This window comes from Pinus tabuliformis, chromosome 5_1, assembly GCF_031772625.1.
Source record: "Pinus tabuliformis cultivar Carrire ecotype Pingquan chromosome 5_1, CPIR1, whole genome shotgun sequence".
NCBI lineage: Eukaryota > Viridiplantae > Streptophyta > Pinopsida > Pinales > Pinaceae > Pinus > Pinus tabuliformis.
Genome location: NC_142305.1, coordinates 643,139,056 through 643,151,818, shown reverse-complemented (window position 1 = coordinate 643,151,818; position 12,763 = coordinate 643,139,056). Strand labels below are relative to the sequence as shown.

The following is a 12,763-nucleotide window of genomic DNA, read 5'->3' as shown; positions in this document are numbered from 1 at the left end:
CTGTCAAATCAGCCCTGGTCAAAACAGCAGCAAAACTTCACCAAAGCAGGTCGGTCTTCCTTGGTCATACTTGGCCTGAAGAGGAGGTCAAACGCAGCCAAAAACAGCTTGGTCAAACCTGGTCAAAGGAGAGAGAATCTGCTGTGATTTTCTGCGGTCAAGATTCAAAACAGAAGACAACCTGAATTCAATGCTGGTCAAACAGTCCCAAACACCATGATTTTTGTGCCAATATATGTGGCCTCAAGAGAGCGAAAATACTGCCCCAGAAAACACAGTCAAACTTGGTCAAAACAGCAGTTGTCAATGCAGGTCAACAGTCCTGAAATTTTCGTCCTGTTTCAGCCCAGAAAAGTGTCCTCTTAGTTGCACGTGTGAGAGAGAGAAGATTCCCAAGCTGTATGAACCACTCTGTTTTGGAGAGAGAAGAATAATGAAGTGTGTGATGTCCAAATGAGAATAGAGATGACTCCTATTTATACAATTCGTTGAGGGTGAAAGAACTCATCTTTTGGGCTTCTTGAGCCTACATTAAGCTGATGCCGACCTTAACAATTTATGTATGAGAGAGAATAAATTTAAAATTCCACTTCTGCTTCTCTGAATGAGATTATCTTTATATCAAATTTGGACCTCTCGAAAAGAGGAATCCAATGCAATAATCATCTCCATCATATGAGCTGTTCCAAGGTGGCATTTGGCCCTAGTTTCCAATTTTAACATGTAGCTACCAAAATCAATGCAGTGAATTGTGTCTCCCCTTGAAGTTGGTTAGCCACCTCATTTCATTCCAATATTTTTCTTCTTCACAGTGGCCAGTTCGTATCTGGCAGGTTTTAATTTCCCAACTGCCGCAATTTCTACTCTTGTTACAGGAAACTGAATTGATCGTTGGAACTTAAATGTTCCATCAGTTCAGAGGAACTTGATCCATCCCGTTCAGATCACTTAGGGACCCCCCCAAGGCTAGCAAGCACTAGCTGAAAGTGTAGAGGGAATAATAGAGTTTGCCTGTATCTTCCCTACATATCTTTAACTGAACAGCTTCAAGCGTTAGCAAGGCTATCTATTATGTTTGTAGGTATGCCAACTGTGATCTAGGTTTAGGATTATAATTTGTTGAATTAAATATATAAATATATGATTTTTTTTAATGATAAATCATCATTAAACATTTATTCAACGTTCACTATATTATATGGGGGTTTCAGGCATAAGGGGTTATCCCTTCTATTTGGGTGGAAGGATGTCATTGTTTATCACTTTTAGGACATATTGTGCGGCCCATCACTTCGAAGCAGTGTGTTTCTTGTGTCTTTATGCTCATATACACAATCCATGATATTTTCAATTTCGGGCTATTTTCTAAATAATGTGGTTATTCTCACATTATTTTGTTTTTATTTTAGGTATATTTTATTGTAATCTCTATTTTGTGCATCACATTGTGTTTGGAAGTTGCTTTGAGAAACACTTCCCAAGGTTAGGGGTTGTGCTATATAACATTGACTTCCTTTGGTGCCTAGTTTTATGTGTATCTGTTCTGCCAGAGTTCTTTGGGCCTACATCCACCCCTCATCCCTTTTTGACATACCATTCATTTTGGGGCAAACCACACTCATAACTTGGCCTTGGTGGACAATTTAATACTCTGTCATCTCACTAAACGAAAGCCCCACTAATATATATTACAAATTTATCTCTCGCAACAAATGGTTATAAAACAAATCGATATTTGGTTATTCTCCTTGGATGCTTCTTTAGCTAATTTAAAATCTTCAGGTCCACACATCCAATATCTCATTTTCTGAATCCTTGTAGGATTCAATGAAAGTTCCACTTGAAGATTCCTTATTTTTATTATTTTCTCAAATGTTTCTTTCCCTTTTAAGAGAATCATCTTTGTCCTTGCTAAAGGGTGCAATGAGATGCCCAAATTCATGTCACACTTTTTTGCATCTTAAGGCAAGGTTCTTGTAATCTAAGTTTTGTTCATAGACACATCATTGAGCTCTAGCTCAATGTTTTCTTGAAGACCTTCTATCGAATTAACTTCTCTACGCTGTTGTATAAAGGTCATAACACCTTCTCTACTTGAGAATCCATTGAGACAAACTTGTCAACAGAATTTCCAATCTGTTTGAATTTATTTGGACCAAAGATGCAATTACAACTTTGTGAGTCTAATCCAAACTAAAATAGAAGAGAGGAATGAAATAAGATTGAAATCAATGTGTCCCTTGCAAAATCCCCTTTGTTGAATTAATTTTAATGCACTTTCATTTCAATTGAATATTACCAATCATTTGTAAATATTAGCATTTCTTTTTTCATTCTTTCCTTCATTTCGTATTTCAGAAGTACCAATGCCAAATTCCAACTAAGAAGTGAGAATGCTTTTTGTGGATTTGAAGATTTGGAGTGTACATGAGTTCCATAGTTGTGTTTTGGATGTTTAGATTGGCTTGCACATTCTAAATAAAATAGGTAATAGTAGAAGTTATACAATCAAGAAAGGAAATATTCTGATTATTGTAAATTTTAATGTGGTTGCAGCGGAGGTGGTTGTTGGATCGGCAGCATGGATTGGGAGGGGCCTTTCTTGTGTTTGTGCGCAACGAACAAGCACCAATGATAGAGTTTCTATTACTTTGACCCCATTTGAGGTGAGCATATAGACTGTGATTACACAATGAGGTAAGACCTTGTAAGTCAAGATTAACTTCTTCAGTAAAATGTCTATATTTTATTATTTTGCATTATATGCTTAAATTGATTTTTTAATTATTGAATTATGCAATCTTTATGTCTGTCTTGTTCACGATCCCATTGTACGAGTCTCTATTACTTTGATTTCTTGGTAACATTCTTGCAATTTTATTTTTCCTAATCCTTTTGGAAGGGATTTAATTTTCTCTTTTTGATTTTAATTGATTATAAAGTGCAATTTAATATCAAGTTTCTTCAAAAGCAGTTTGGAGTGCTTGAACCATGTGGAGGTGGACTCCAAAATACTAGACCAATTTATGATTAATTTGTTTTCCAGTATAACAATCCATGCTTACTGCTTTCATTTGAAATGGTGATATGGGAATAGGAAATAAAACCAAATGCAATGCGTCATTATGTTTGTACTTTGTAGTGTATTGGCTTTCAGGTTCTTTCCTTCAGGCAATTCTACTTCATAGAATTTTAGATATTATATCATGTGCTATTGTCTCTTTTTGTGCAATGCTTTGATTAATTCAATTTTTTCTTGAATAGCTTATGTGTTTTTTCACAAGACATTAATGTGTCACTGAAGTCAATGCAATCGTTTCTTGGATAGCTCATCTGTTTGTTCACAAGACATTGATATGCCACTAAAATTAATTCAAGCTTTTATTGAATAGCTTATGTTTTTGTTCACAATATATTGATGTGTCACTAAAGTTTTGTGATTCTTAAAGAGTATCTACTCAAAAAAAAATCACTGTTGATGGGTAGATAATCAATCTAAAGAAGCTTAAGAAGATAGTTGTGTTCCATTAAAAAAGGTTATAAAAAGTTCTGAAAGGTGTTATAAAATAAGAGGAAAACAGAGCATGAATTTTTTAAACGAAGATATAGAGAATGTTGAAAAAATGATATCCCTCAATTGAGCATAATTAAGCTTACATATAGGCAAAAGCTAGCAAATATCATCAACAGATGTGCAGATCCTAGGCAATATAAATGCTTCAATTGATACACAAACTTCACATCACCTAAAGTTTACATCGTGGCCTTAAAAGTTTTGTTGGGTTCAAAGTATTCCATTCCCTCTTATGATTCTTGTGCTTAAAAAGCTTAGTTTTGGATGGTTGGCTCTCATGTGACTTTTCTTCTTGGAGTCCTTTCATTTAAATTTTAAGAAATAGTTGCTAGAGCACAGAGTGAAGTAGGAGTTGGGAGTGTCATTTTCCAAGAAACCTCGGGAGTGGAGCATCTGCTTTATGTGCGTGTGGATAACTTTTTTTTTTTAATATTAAGAAAAAAACGTTGAATGCCAAATTAGTTGCAGAATACATGAAAACATGCATATTTGTAGTATGTACATTAATAAAGGTAGAAATGTCATCCTGTAAATTAATGATTAATCATTTAAGCATCAACCATCTAGAATCTAGATTCTAGCAATTACAAACATACAAGGCCATATGATAGAAAGCAGACCATTGACTTATGGAATGGAATAGGTTATCTAACAACTATCAAGAATATATGACCAAATAGTTATGTTTACAAAATAGACCATCTGCACGCTGAAGTATGAATATTGAAAGGTCCAAACAATAAATTGAGCTAGTTTCTAAGCACCTCTCTACATAAGAAGTGTTCACCAAGTGTGGAAGCACCCATGTTGCCAAATGTTGTAGCTATGGGGTAGCACCCTCATGCATGTTCGCCACTCCTTGACAAGCAATGTTCCACCATTGCTTATTTCGGGATCCTCATCATTAGTATCATCCTTCATTCTTTGCATCTTGTATAGCCTTTGCCTCTACCTCAATCCTTTAGGGACATAGTTGACACCACCCGATTTTGATGAAATTGCCTAAACAAAGCCTTAACATATGGTAGAAAAAGCTTAGCATGCTTTGTCAATTATTTTGGTTTGAGTCAAGGGTACATCTGTGCTAAGGCCATGGCAAAGTCGTTCAACAATCAATACCACCAACATTGGGGAACATATAGTGCTTGGTGTTCTTGATTAAATGTCAATCACATGCCCTCATACATGATAGAATCGAATGAAAATGCCGCAATCCCATCAATCATGAAATCTCGAAAATTTTCAAGTCTGCTGAATTTGGAATGGGACATGAAATTCTACTTTCTCCATATAAAGTCCAATGAGGTTGTAACTACTTCCAAACATTCTAAAACAATTATTGGTATCGTTAAAAATTTATTTAAAAAGATAAAAAAGGAAAGATAAAGGCAATGCCAAGTTTTACCAATATGGAGCATCTAGGGAGTGTGTGCCATAGCTCTGAAAGCATCCTGCCTGACTTAGAGAGTGTCCTAGGGAGTGCCACACTCCTAAAAGGGAAACTGTCATCTCTGGTTCGTTTGGAGCGTAGTATTGAATTTTGGGAGTGCGCTCCTAGGGGTGCTCCCTAGATTCTCCCTTTTGGAGCGTGGTTCCAAGTGGGAGATGTTGTCGTTTCATGGGGATATCATAAAACTGAGTAATGGTTTGTGGTGGAGAATATTCCTCTTAATAATGCTCAAATATAGATTAGTAAGAAACTCTAATGCATCAATTCATCTTGAAGACAATTGATAATTTGAGCAAAAAGGGCTCAAGGTGGAGGAGATTCCTCGTGATAGCCTACATATGGATCAACAAGATTCTCTCTTGCATGAATAAGAGTGGAGATAGCTCACTTAGGTATAGACCTTGACCTATTTACAAGAAGGGTCACCTATTTACAAGAAGAGTCACTAGTGTAGGTGAATCATGAAAAGTGTCATTGGCATCATTAAATAATGGAGTTGAAATGTTAGGAGCATCCACACATGAGGATTGGATGAGCCATTGAGAAGAGTATTGCCTTCTACAATGTGAAGATTGGTTAAGTCATTGACAACAGCATCTTTAAAAAGTGAAGAGGCCTCTACAATAGGGGATATTGATCGTGTCATCATAGAGTCGACTTTAGTCATATGAGTTAGCCCAAATAATGTAGGAGTACTTGAGAAAGTACTCGTAAAAGTAGAGAAAGGAGGGCTGATTTGACTTTGACTTCATTGAAAGAGGCTTGAAGGAGGGCTGATTTGCGGCTTTTGTGGCAGTTTTGGTCTTGGTTTTTGGGTCTTGGATATCTCACTCTGATCAGATTCTATAAGAAGAGGATTTTTTTGGGTTTTCCCCTTTGTGGGGTTTTGCCCTGGCTTGGAGCCTACATCTTTGTGTTTTTTGTCTCTTGTGATCTTCATGTTTTATAATTTTGGTAATTGCTTAATGAAGAGAACGTAATAAAAGAAATAAAAGGTCTACAAAATTCACATGTAATTATCAAGTAAGACAAATCAGCCCTAGTCTACGAACATCTTGATCTCTCAACACTTGGAAGGTTGGTGCTAGAGTTTGTCTTGGAGCTTAGAGTTTTAGTGTAAACTCTAAAGTCATGAAAATTAGAGGAGCGAGGAAGATTGAGAGCTTGTGTGATGCAAACTTGGAGATTCTCCTAGAAAACTTACGTGATGCAAGTGGGAGATCAAAGGTGGACTTGTTGATGCTGATGGTTGCTTGCTGTTGAGGAGTAGCTTAGTGTGATGCTTTGCTAGGTCATGATTGCTAGGTAGGGTTTTCTGTTGATTGTGGCCGCCTTAGCTATGGTTTGGATGGAATTGAAATATCCTAGCTTGTGATAAGTAGATTGGACATGTTGTATGAGCTTGTGATAAGTTAATGATATGTACTTGTGTTTTAAATATCTTGTAATACATAGTGTACCTTTTCTGTCCAAATATTGCGCATTGCAGATCTGAAAATCAGGCTTCTGTTTCTCATGTCAATGAGAAGTTTCTAGAGCTGCTTGGTATGCTTTTTTAGCATGAACTGTTAACAGATTTATTACCAAGATAAGAAGGAACTAAAGGGGCAGATCTAGGGATGTACTTACTACTAAATATGTTATTATAAAGTATCTTCCAGGTCTGGTTTGTGGAGAAGATTGAACCATTAGGGCTGTGAGTTTTTTGCCCTTGAAGTGCATTGTTTCAGTGTTAATTTTCTTGGGCTGCCTAGTGTTTTTGGCTGGACAGGTCACAGAAGTGAAACATATGCTGTTGAAATTAATATTTCAGGTTCAATCGTAAGGCTGAACGTTCATAGGACAAAGATCCAGGTAACCTCAAGTATTGAGGTGAAATTTCTGAATTAGTCTTAAGCATGGATTTTTGAAATTTCCAAATGGTTTCACTGGGAGATTGTTTTGTGTGTTTGGTGAACAACTCAATCTTTACACCGATCAATCTTTCCCCACCTTTCTATGTAATTTCATTATAAAATTTGTGGGCTCATATAGCATGCCTCAAGTGGGCTATATAGTATGAGTTCTATGGGCTTACAAGGCCTAAAGAGCTTGCATAGCGTGACTTGTATGGGCCTGAAAGCCAAATCCATGAAGACCAACCAATGATACATAGACCTAGTCAACCTAAGGGGTTGATTGATTTCTTTGAGGCCTATGAGGAGCAGTCCTTCCAGATCACATGTTATACACTAGCAGATGAACGAATTCAAAGCAGCTGCAGAGTCAAGCTATCCGTTCCTAGCATACTACTCAATGGGTTTAGTGGATTAGCTAGGTTTTTGTCAAGAGATTCTTTTGCTCAACCTTGGATGTTATGAGAGTTCTGCTCTCTCATTCTTGTGCACACTGCCCCCTCCCCCTTTCTCTCAAAGATCATATGGTAAGGCCCTCTAGTGTTGACCACTCCTTGGACAATGTATTGGCCGTTAATAGTGCTTGACAACTCTAATGATGAGCTCACCTCTTGGTCTCCTCACTTGTCCTACACTGTCAGCTCTAGTAGGCCTCGACATCCTCCCTCTCTTTTGCTCGGTACTCAGATTTTCAGTTTATGTCACTTATATTGTACCAACACTGTATTTTATACTGTTTCGCTTAGTTTTTTTAACTCCATTTAGCTAGACATTTAGCAGCTGGTCTCTAGGTTGCTCTTAAAGCTTTTGTCCTTTTGATTTTAGCATTGTTTTAGGAGATGCCTTGGCACTCCCACTTTTTATCGATGTTGGATGGACTGACTTGGTCCCTTTCCTGCTTTTGTGGTCTTTTTTTAGACATTAAAAACATTATCGTATAATAATGTGCTTGTGTTTGTGTGTGTGCACACTGTATTATATTATACAATTTTAATCTTTTTGTCTTATAATTTCTAGGAAATATTGGATTATTCTCAATCTTACATTTGATTCAAAGGGATTAGTTGATATTAATATCATTTTAGGTCAGAATTTTTCGAGGATCTTGTGATTGTGACCACACTTTGTATTGTTGTTTATCTTCTTTTTTAGATAGTTCACTGTTACAACATATTTGAATAGTTATTAATTGTGAGTTGGTATGCAATTTGTTTTCAGGAAAGAAGACTGCAAAGACTGCAACGTCGCATAGAAGCTTCTTTTGATGGCACTAGAGCAGATCATCAGGTAATCTTTTATGAATTGGTTTTGTTTTGAGCTTGAACTTTCTGTAATAAATTCATACTAATATGTCAACGATGCAACCTATTTGATTTATGTTTCTGTACATTTTAAAATGCTTGTCTAGGCTCCAAACACCCTTTTTCTTCATTCCATTTATCTATGTGGGAGCTTTTCTATTACAATCTTGAAAAGGGCATTTAATAGGACAAGAAATCACGTTAAGTACACTAGAATTTAGCCTCAAGATAAAGGAAGTGGCATTCATTTCTATGCAGAAAAGGATGAATTTACAAGAAACTAAAAGAGAACAACAATTTGCAATTAGGAGAGATGACCTTTCTTAATTAGGTTGCCATATTTCCACAAAATTAAGGTTGGCCTATCTACAAACTAAAATAGGCCAATCCCTATAACCTATCTAGATGATTTTGTCTTGTTTCTACCCTTGGTGATCATCCTCTTTTCGGATCCTTAAACAGATTCTCCCTCTTAATTATTGAGCACTTCATTTTGAGGGACATGCAAAAATTGGGAGGAATTTCAAACTGTTGCTTTGAATGGAAATAACTTGTGCATACAACATGAAACGTATGTCATACTGTCTCTGGATTTGGGTTCCCACAAAAAGATGTAGTCAATATCAGAGACAAAGTTTGAGTTGGGTTCCTCTACTACAAGATACAACCCTTTGCATCTTATTGAGGTGCTTTTCATCTCTACAGTTTTGCTTTTGAAATAAACTAATTTCACTCTTATTCCAAAGAACTACAATAGACTAAACAGGCTTCTTAATCTGGCTGTGTTGATATATGTCTTAATCTGTTACTCATATCTCTCTCTTTATTATATTAAGTTCCATCATTGCAAGTCATTGAGTTGACATTAAAATTAATGATCATAAGTTTGTATTCGTTTTGCCTCCATTCTTATAAGACTTATGTATAGTGATGATCATAAGCTTGGATAACCAGCTTCAAGAGACTGAATAATGCACTATCCTTCAAATTTGAAAATTTAAAATTTTAATGCATGGATGATTACATTTGTTCAAGTGTGGTATATAAATTTGATCAATGGAAAGAGGCTTGCCTAACTCACGAGATTGCAAGGACCAAGAATATATAGCTAACTTTGATGTGCAGGCCCTAGTATTTTGGCTCCTCAAAAGTAGGAGAGTTGCAAAAAATTGTAGGTCCTCATAATTTGATGAAATCTAAAATGTAGACATTATTGAACCATGTAAATCCCTTGGCATTCTTGTGAATGAACTACCATGATGAAATCAAGTTGGAACTTAACCCTTTTGTTGCACATGAAACTTAGGCATTGATAGGTTATAATCATAGCAAGTGATCTAACTTGTCTGTTGACCACATTTCAGTGGGAAATAATTTCCCTTGCTTGATTATTGTATAATAGAGTCAATCAGCTAACTTAGTCTGCATGACTAAATCTTTTTAGAATAGTTACATAATTGTTTTTTCTTCATAGGCCTTCCATGGACTCACAATCCTGCATGCTTTTTACTCAAGCCAACATATACATGAACTATTCATCAAGCGAATTTACATATATTTGTCATTAGTTGAATTTTGAGATCTAAAATGGGCCTCCTAAGGAAAATAATAAAATAATGGTTAAAATAATAAAATAAGATATGTGATTTTTTAAAGGGAAAAAAGTAAACTACTTTTTTTATTGTATTTTTGGTTTATATTCTTATAGGTTTACTCAAATGTCTAGTGTAGATACCCGTTTGATGCAAAATTAAATTCCACATACAACGAGTATCCACTCTGGACCCCCTTAGAAGTATGCAGAGTGGTTACTTGTTGGATGTGGAATTTAATTCTACATCCAACGGGTATTTACACTTGATATTTGAGTAAACCTATAAGGAGATAAATAGAAAATACCAAGGTTACTTTGGAGCAGGAGTGAAAACGGGGAGCGGGAGTGGGAGAGACATTTTCAGAAGCTCCCGGTTTGGGAGTGATTCAGAGAGCTATTTTACATATATATATTTTATTTTGTTGCATATATGTCAACAAAAGCATGTAGAATGATGAAATAGACATTAAAATCATAGATTGAACCATATAACAACAATCATCTAGAAGTTATAATCTTCATCAACCATGTCCACAAGTTAGTAACATAGTAACATACAACATATTGAGTCTCATGATTCATCAATCTTAAAGTTTCAAGCTTTCAAAATTCAATATATAACATTTATCATCATTGATCACCAAAGTTGTACTTGTAAGCTAAGTGTAACCATTACAACAAATAATATCTAACATGAAATGAAATGTTATAAAATGAAATGAAATGAAACAACTTTCAACTTTCACGAAGCATCATATTCATAATTCATTACTAATGAATTATAATTGCCAACTTCAAACTTCAAACTTAAATTGTCATGTATTGTTTACAAAAAATATCATAATGAATATGAAAGAATCAATAGTTATAAAAACTACTAGAAACTAGAAAAGACAAGTAAATCTATTATCTATTGCTAATGCTTGGGCCTCTTGTCACCACGAGAAATGTCTAATTTTTTAGTCTTGTTGGAAAATCAAGATCTTTGTCATTAATATCACCCTCTAAGCATTAACATAAGATAGAAAAAGCATAGCATGTCAAGTCAAGATTTTGTTTGAGCGATGCGTACTTTTTTAGGATGGTCATGATAGAGGAGTTTGACAACCAATGTCACTAACATCAAGGTACATGGAGGGATTGGTGCTCTTGATTAAATACGAGTTCCATACCCTAATACATGACAAAATCCAATGGAAACATTGCAATCCCCCCAATCCTGAAATCCTGAAAAACTGATAAGTCTGTTGGATTTTGAATGAGATCTAAAATTCTACTTTCTCCATATGAAATCCAATGAGGTCGGAATCACGCTCAAACATCTTGAGTCATTTCATGGTAATGTTAAAAATTTAAGTAAAAGGATGAAAATGAAGATTAAAGAGAATGTAACTTTTAACATTACCATGAATCGCATATCAACACTAGGGCCATAGGCTTGATCATTGGGCTGCCCCACTAAAAAATCATTTGTTTCTTTGAAAAAAAATGCATTTGGAATGTTACTGCAAACAAAAAATTTGCAAAAAATACTAAATGCTCCTGTAAAACCAGGGAGCGTTTTTTTTGCAGGGAGCGCAAATTCAGAGCGGGGCGCTCCCCCACAACCCTGGAAAATACAATTAAAATAATAGTTTTCTTCTTTCCCTCCAAAATATCTACTCGTGGGGATGACATCATCATCTTGGTTCTTGTTAATTTTGTTAGTACATTTTTTATTTTTTGTTTTTTGTTTTGAGGCCCATTTTTGACCTCAAAATTCTCCTAATGCTTTTAAATATTTATTGCACCTTTGAATTATAAATGTGGGATGATTAAGTGGGTATAAATCCCAAAACATGGTGCAAGCTCTATTTTTTTTAAAAAATTATGGTAGTGTTTCCTTACCATTCCAATTATGACTGCTCACGTTGTTCAACCCTAAGAATTTGTGCACTTGTTCCATGTTTGGATGGTTCTTCATGTCATCACATCTACAACCACTTGGCCTTTCTGATTTAGTTGCAACATCATTTTTCCTATTTCAATTTTGATTTGTCCTGTTGTTTTAAGTTCAATGAATATTCGTCCTCAATGCATCAACACCCTTTTCATTTTGCTGATCCCCTAGCATTGAGTCCTTCGATTTGTCAATAATTTTTGCTAGATCTCATGTACCTACAATTTGCATGTAACCACCATTATCCTTCTTATGCACTAGGCCATCCTTGGATGATTGCTTATAAAAGAGAGGTAGCTTGCCCTTACAATGTGGATGCCCTTCTTGAGCACTATATTCCCCACAATAGAAGAGGGCGAGCTTCTTAACAGGCATGGATTAAGCACACACACCGAATCGTGTTGCTACCCTTTGATAGTCTGATTTCATTACAACAAACTTGCTTCATTTTAGAATCCTCATCTCTTTATGGAAAAATTATCATTCCTTTTTTTTCACAATAATTTGTGAATCGATAACTTTGGAGGACTATTTTGGGCAAGGTCCAAGATCAAATCACAACGACTGAGATTATTCACCTCAATATCAAGATATTCAAATTTTATTGCTTGTTTGGGCTTATAGGAATTACTCATCAAGATTTTCAACTTGTTCAAATATTTGCCACACAGGCTAACATGTCTCCAGAGAATAGAATCTGGGTGGAGGGGGAATTAAACCCGCTAGCTACCACTGAAGATATTTTCCTTCGATGGAAAAATTATCATTATTAAACAATTTTAGAGACCCATATTCATAATTTAAATAAAACTTTCATAGAGATTATATTTTTTCCAAGGAAAATATCAAAGGAAAACACAAGAGATGCTTCTCCACATTTGTGTATAACATTCATGGATGGCATGCCTAGTAAATTCGCTGATGTAGACTAGTGTGCCCAACCAAAGGCACTGTTGTCGTAAAATCTAGCAGGACATCAAATGCCCTTTTAGTGCTCCAAATGCCACGCC

The 12,763-nt window shown here is 35.5% G+C and overlaps 1 protein-coding gene across 1 annotated transcript in view; it reads left to right on the top strand.

Annotated features, from left to right (window-relative positions):
- The window catches only part of LOC149166628 (uncharacterized), a 193,789-nt gene that overhangs the window by 47,853 nt on the left and 133,173 nt on the right, over nt 1–12,763 (top strand). Inside the window, exons 2-3 of the mRNA XM_089432706.1 lie at nt 2,557–2,666; nt 8,138–8,206. Coding sequence (XP_089288832.1) covers nt 2,557–2,666; nt 8,138–8,206 — 179 coding nt within the window. The remainder of the gene's footprint in view (nt 1–2,556; nt 2,667–8,137; nt 8,207–12,763) is intronic.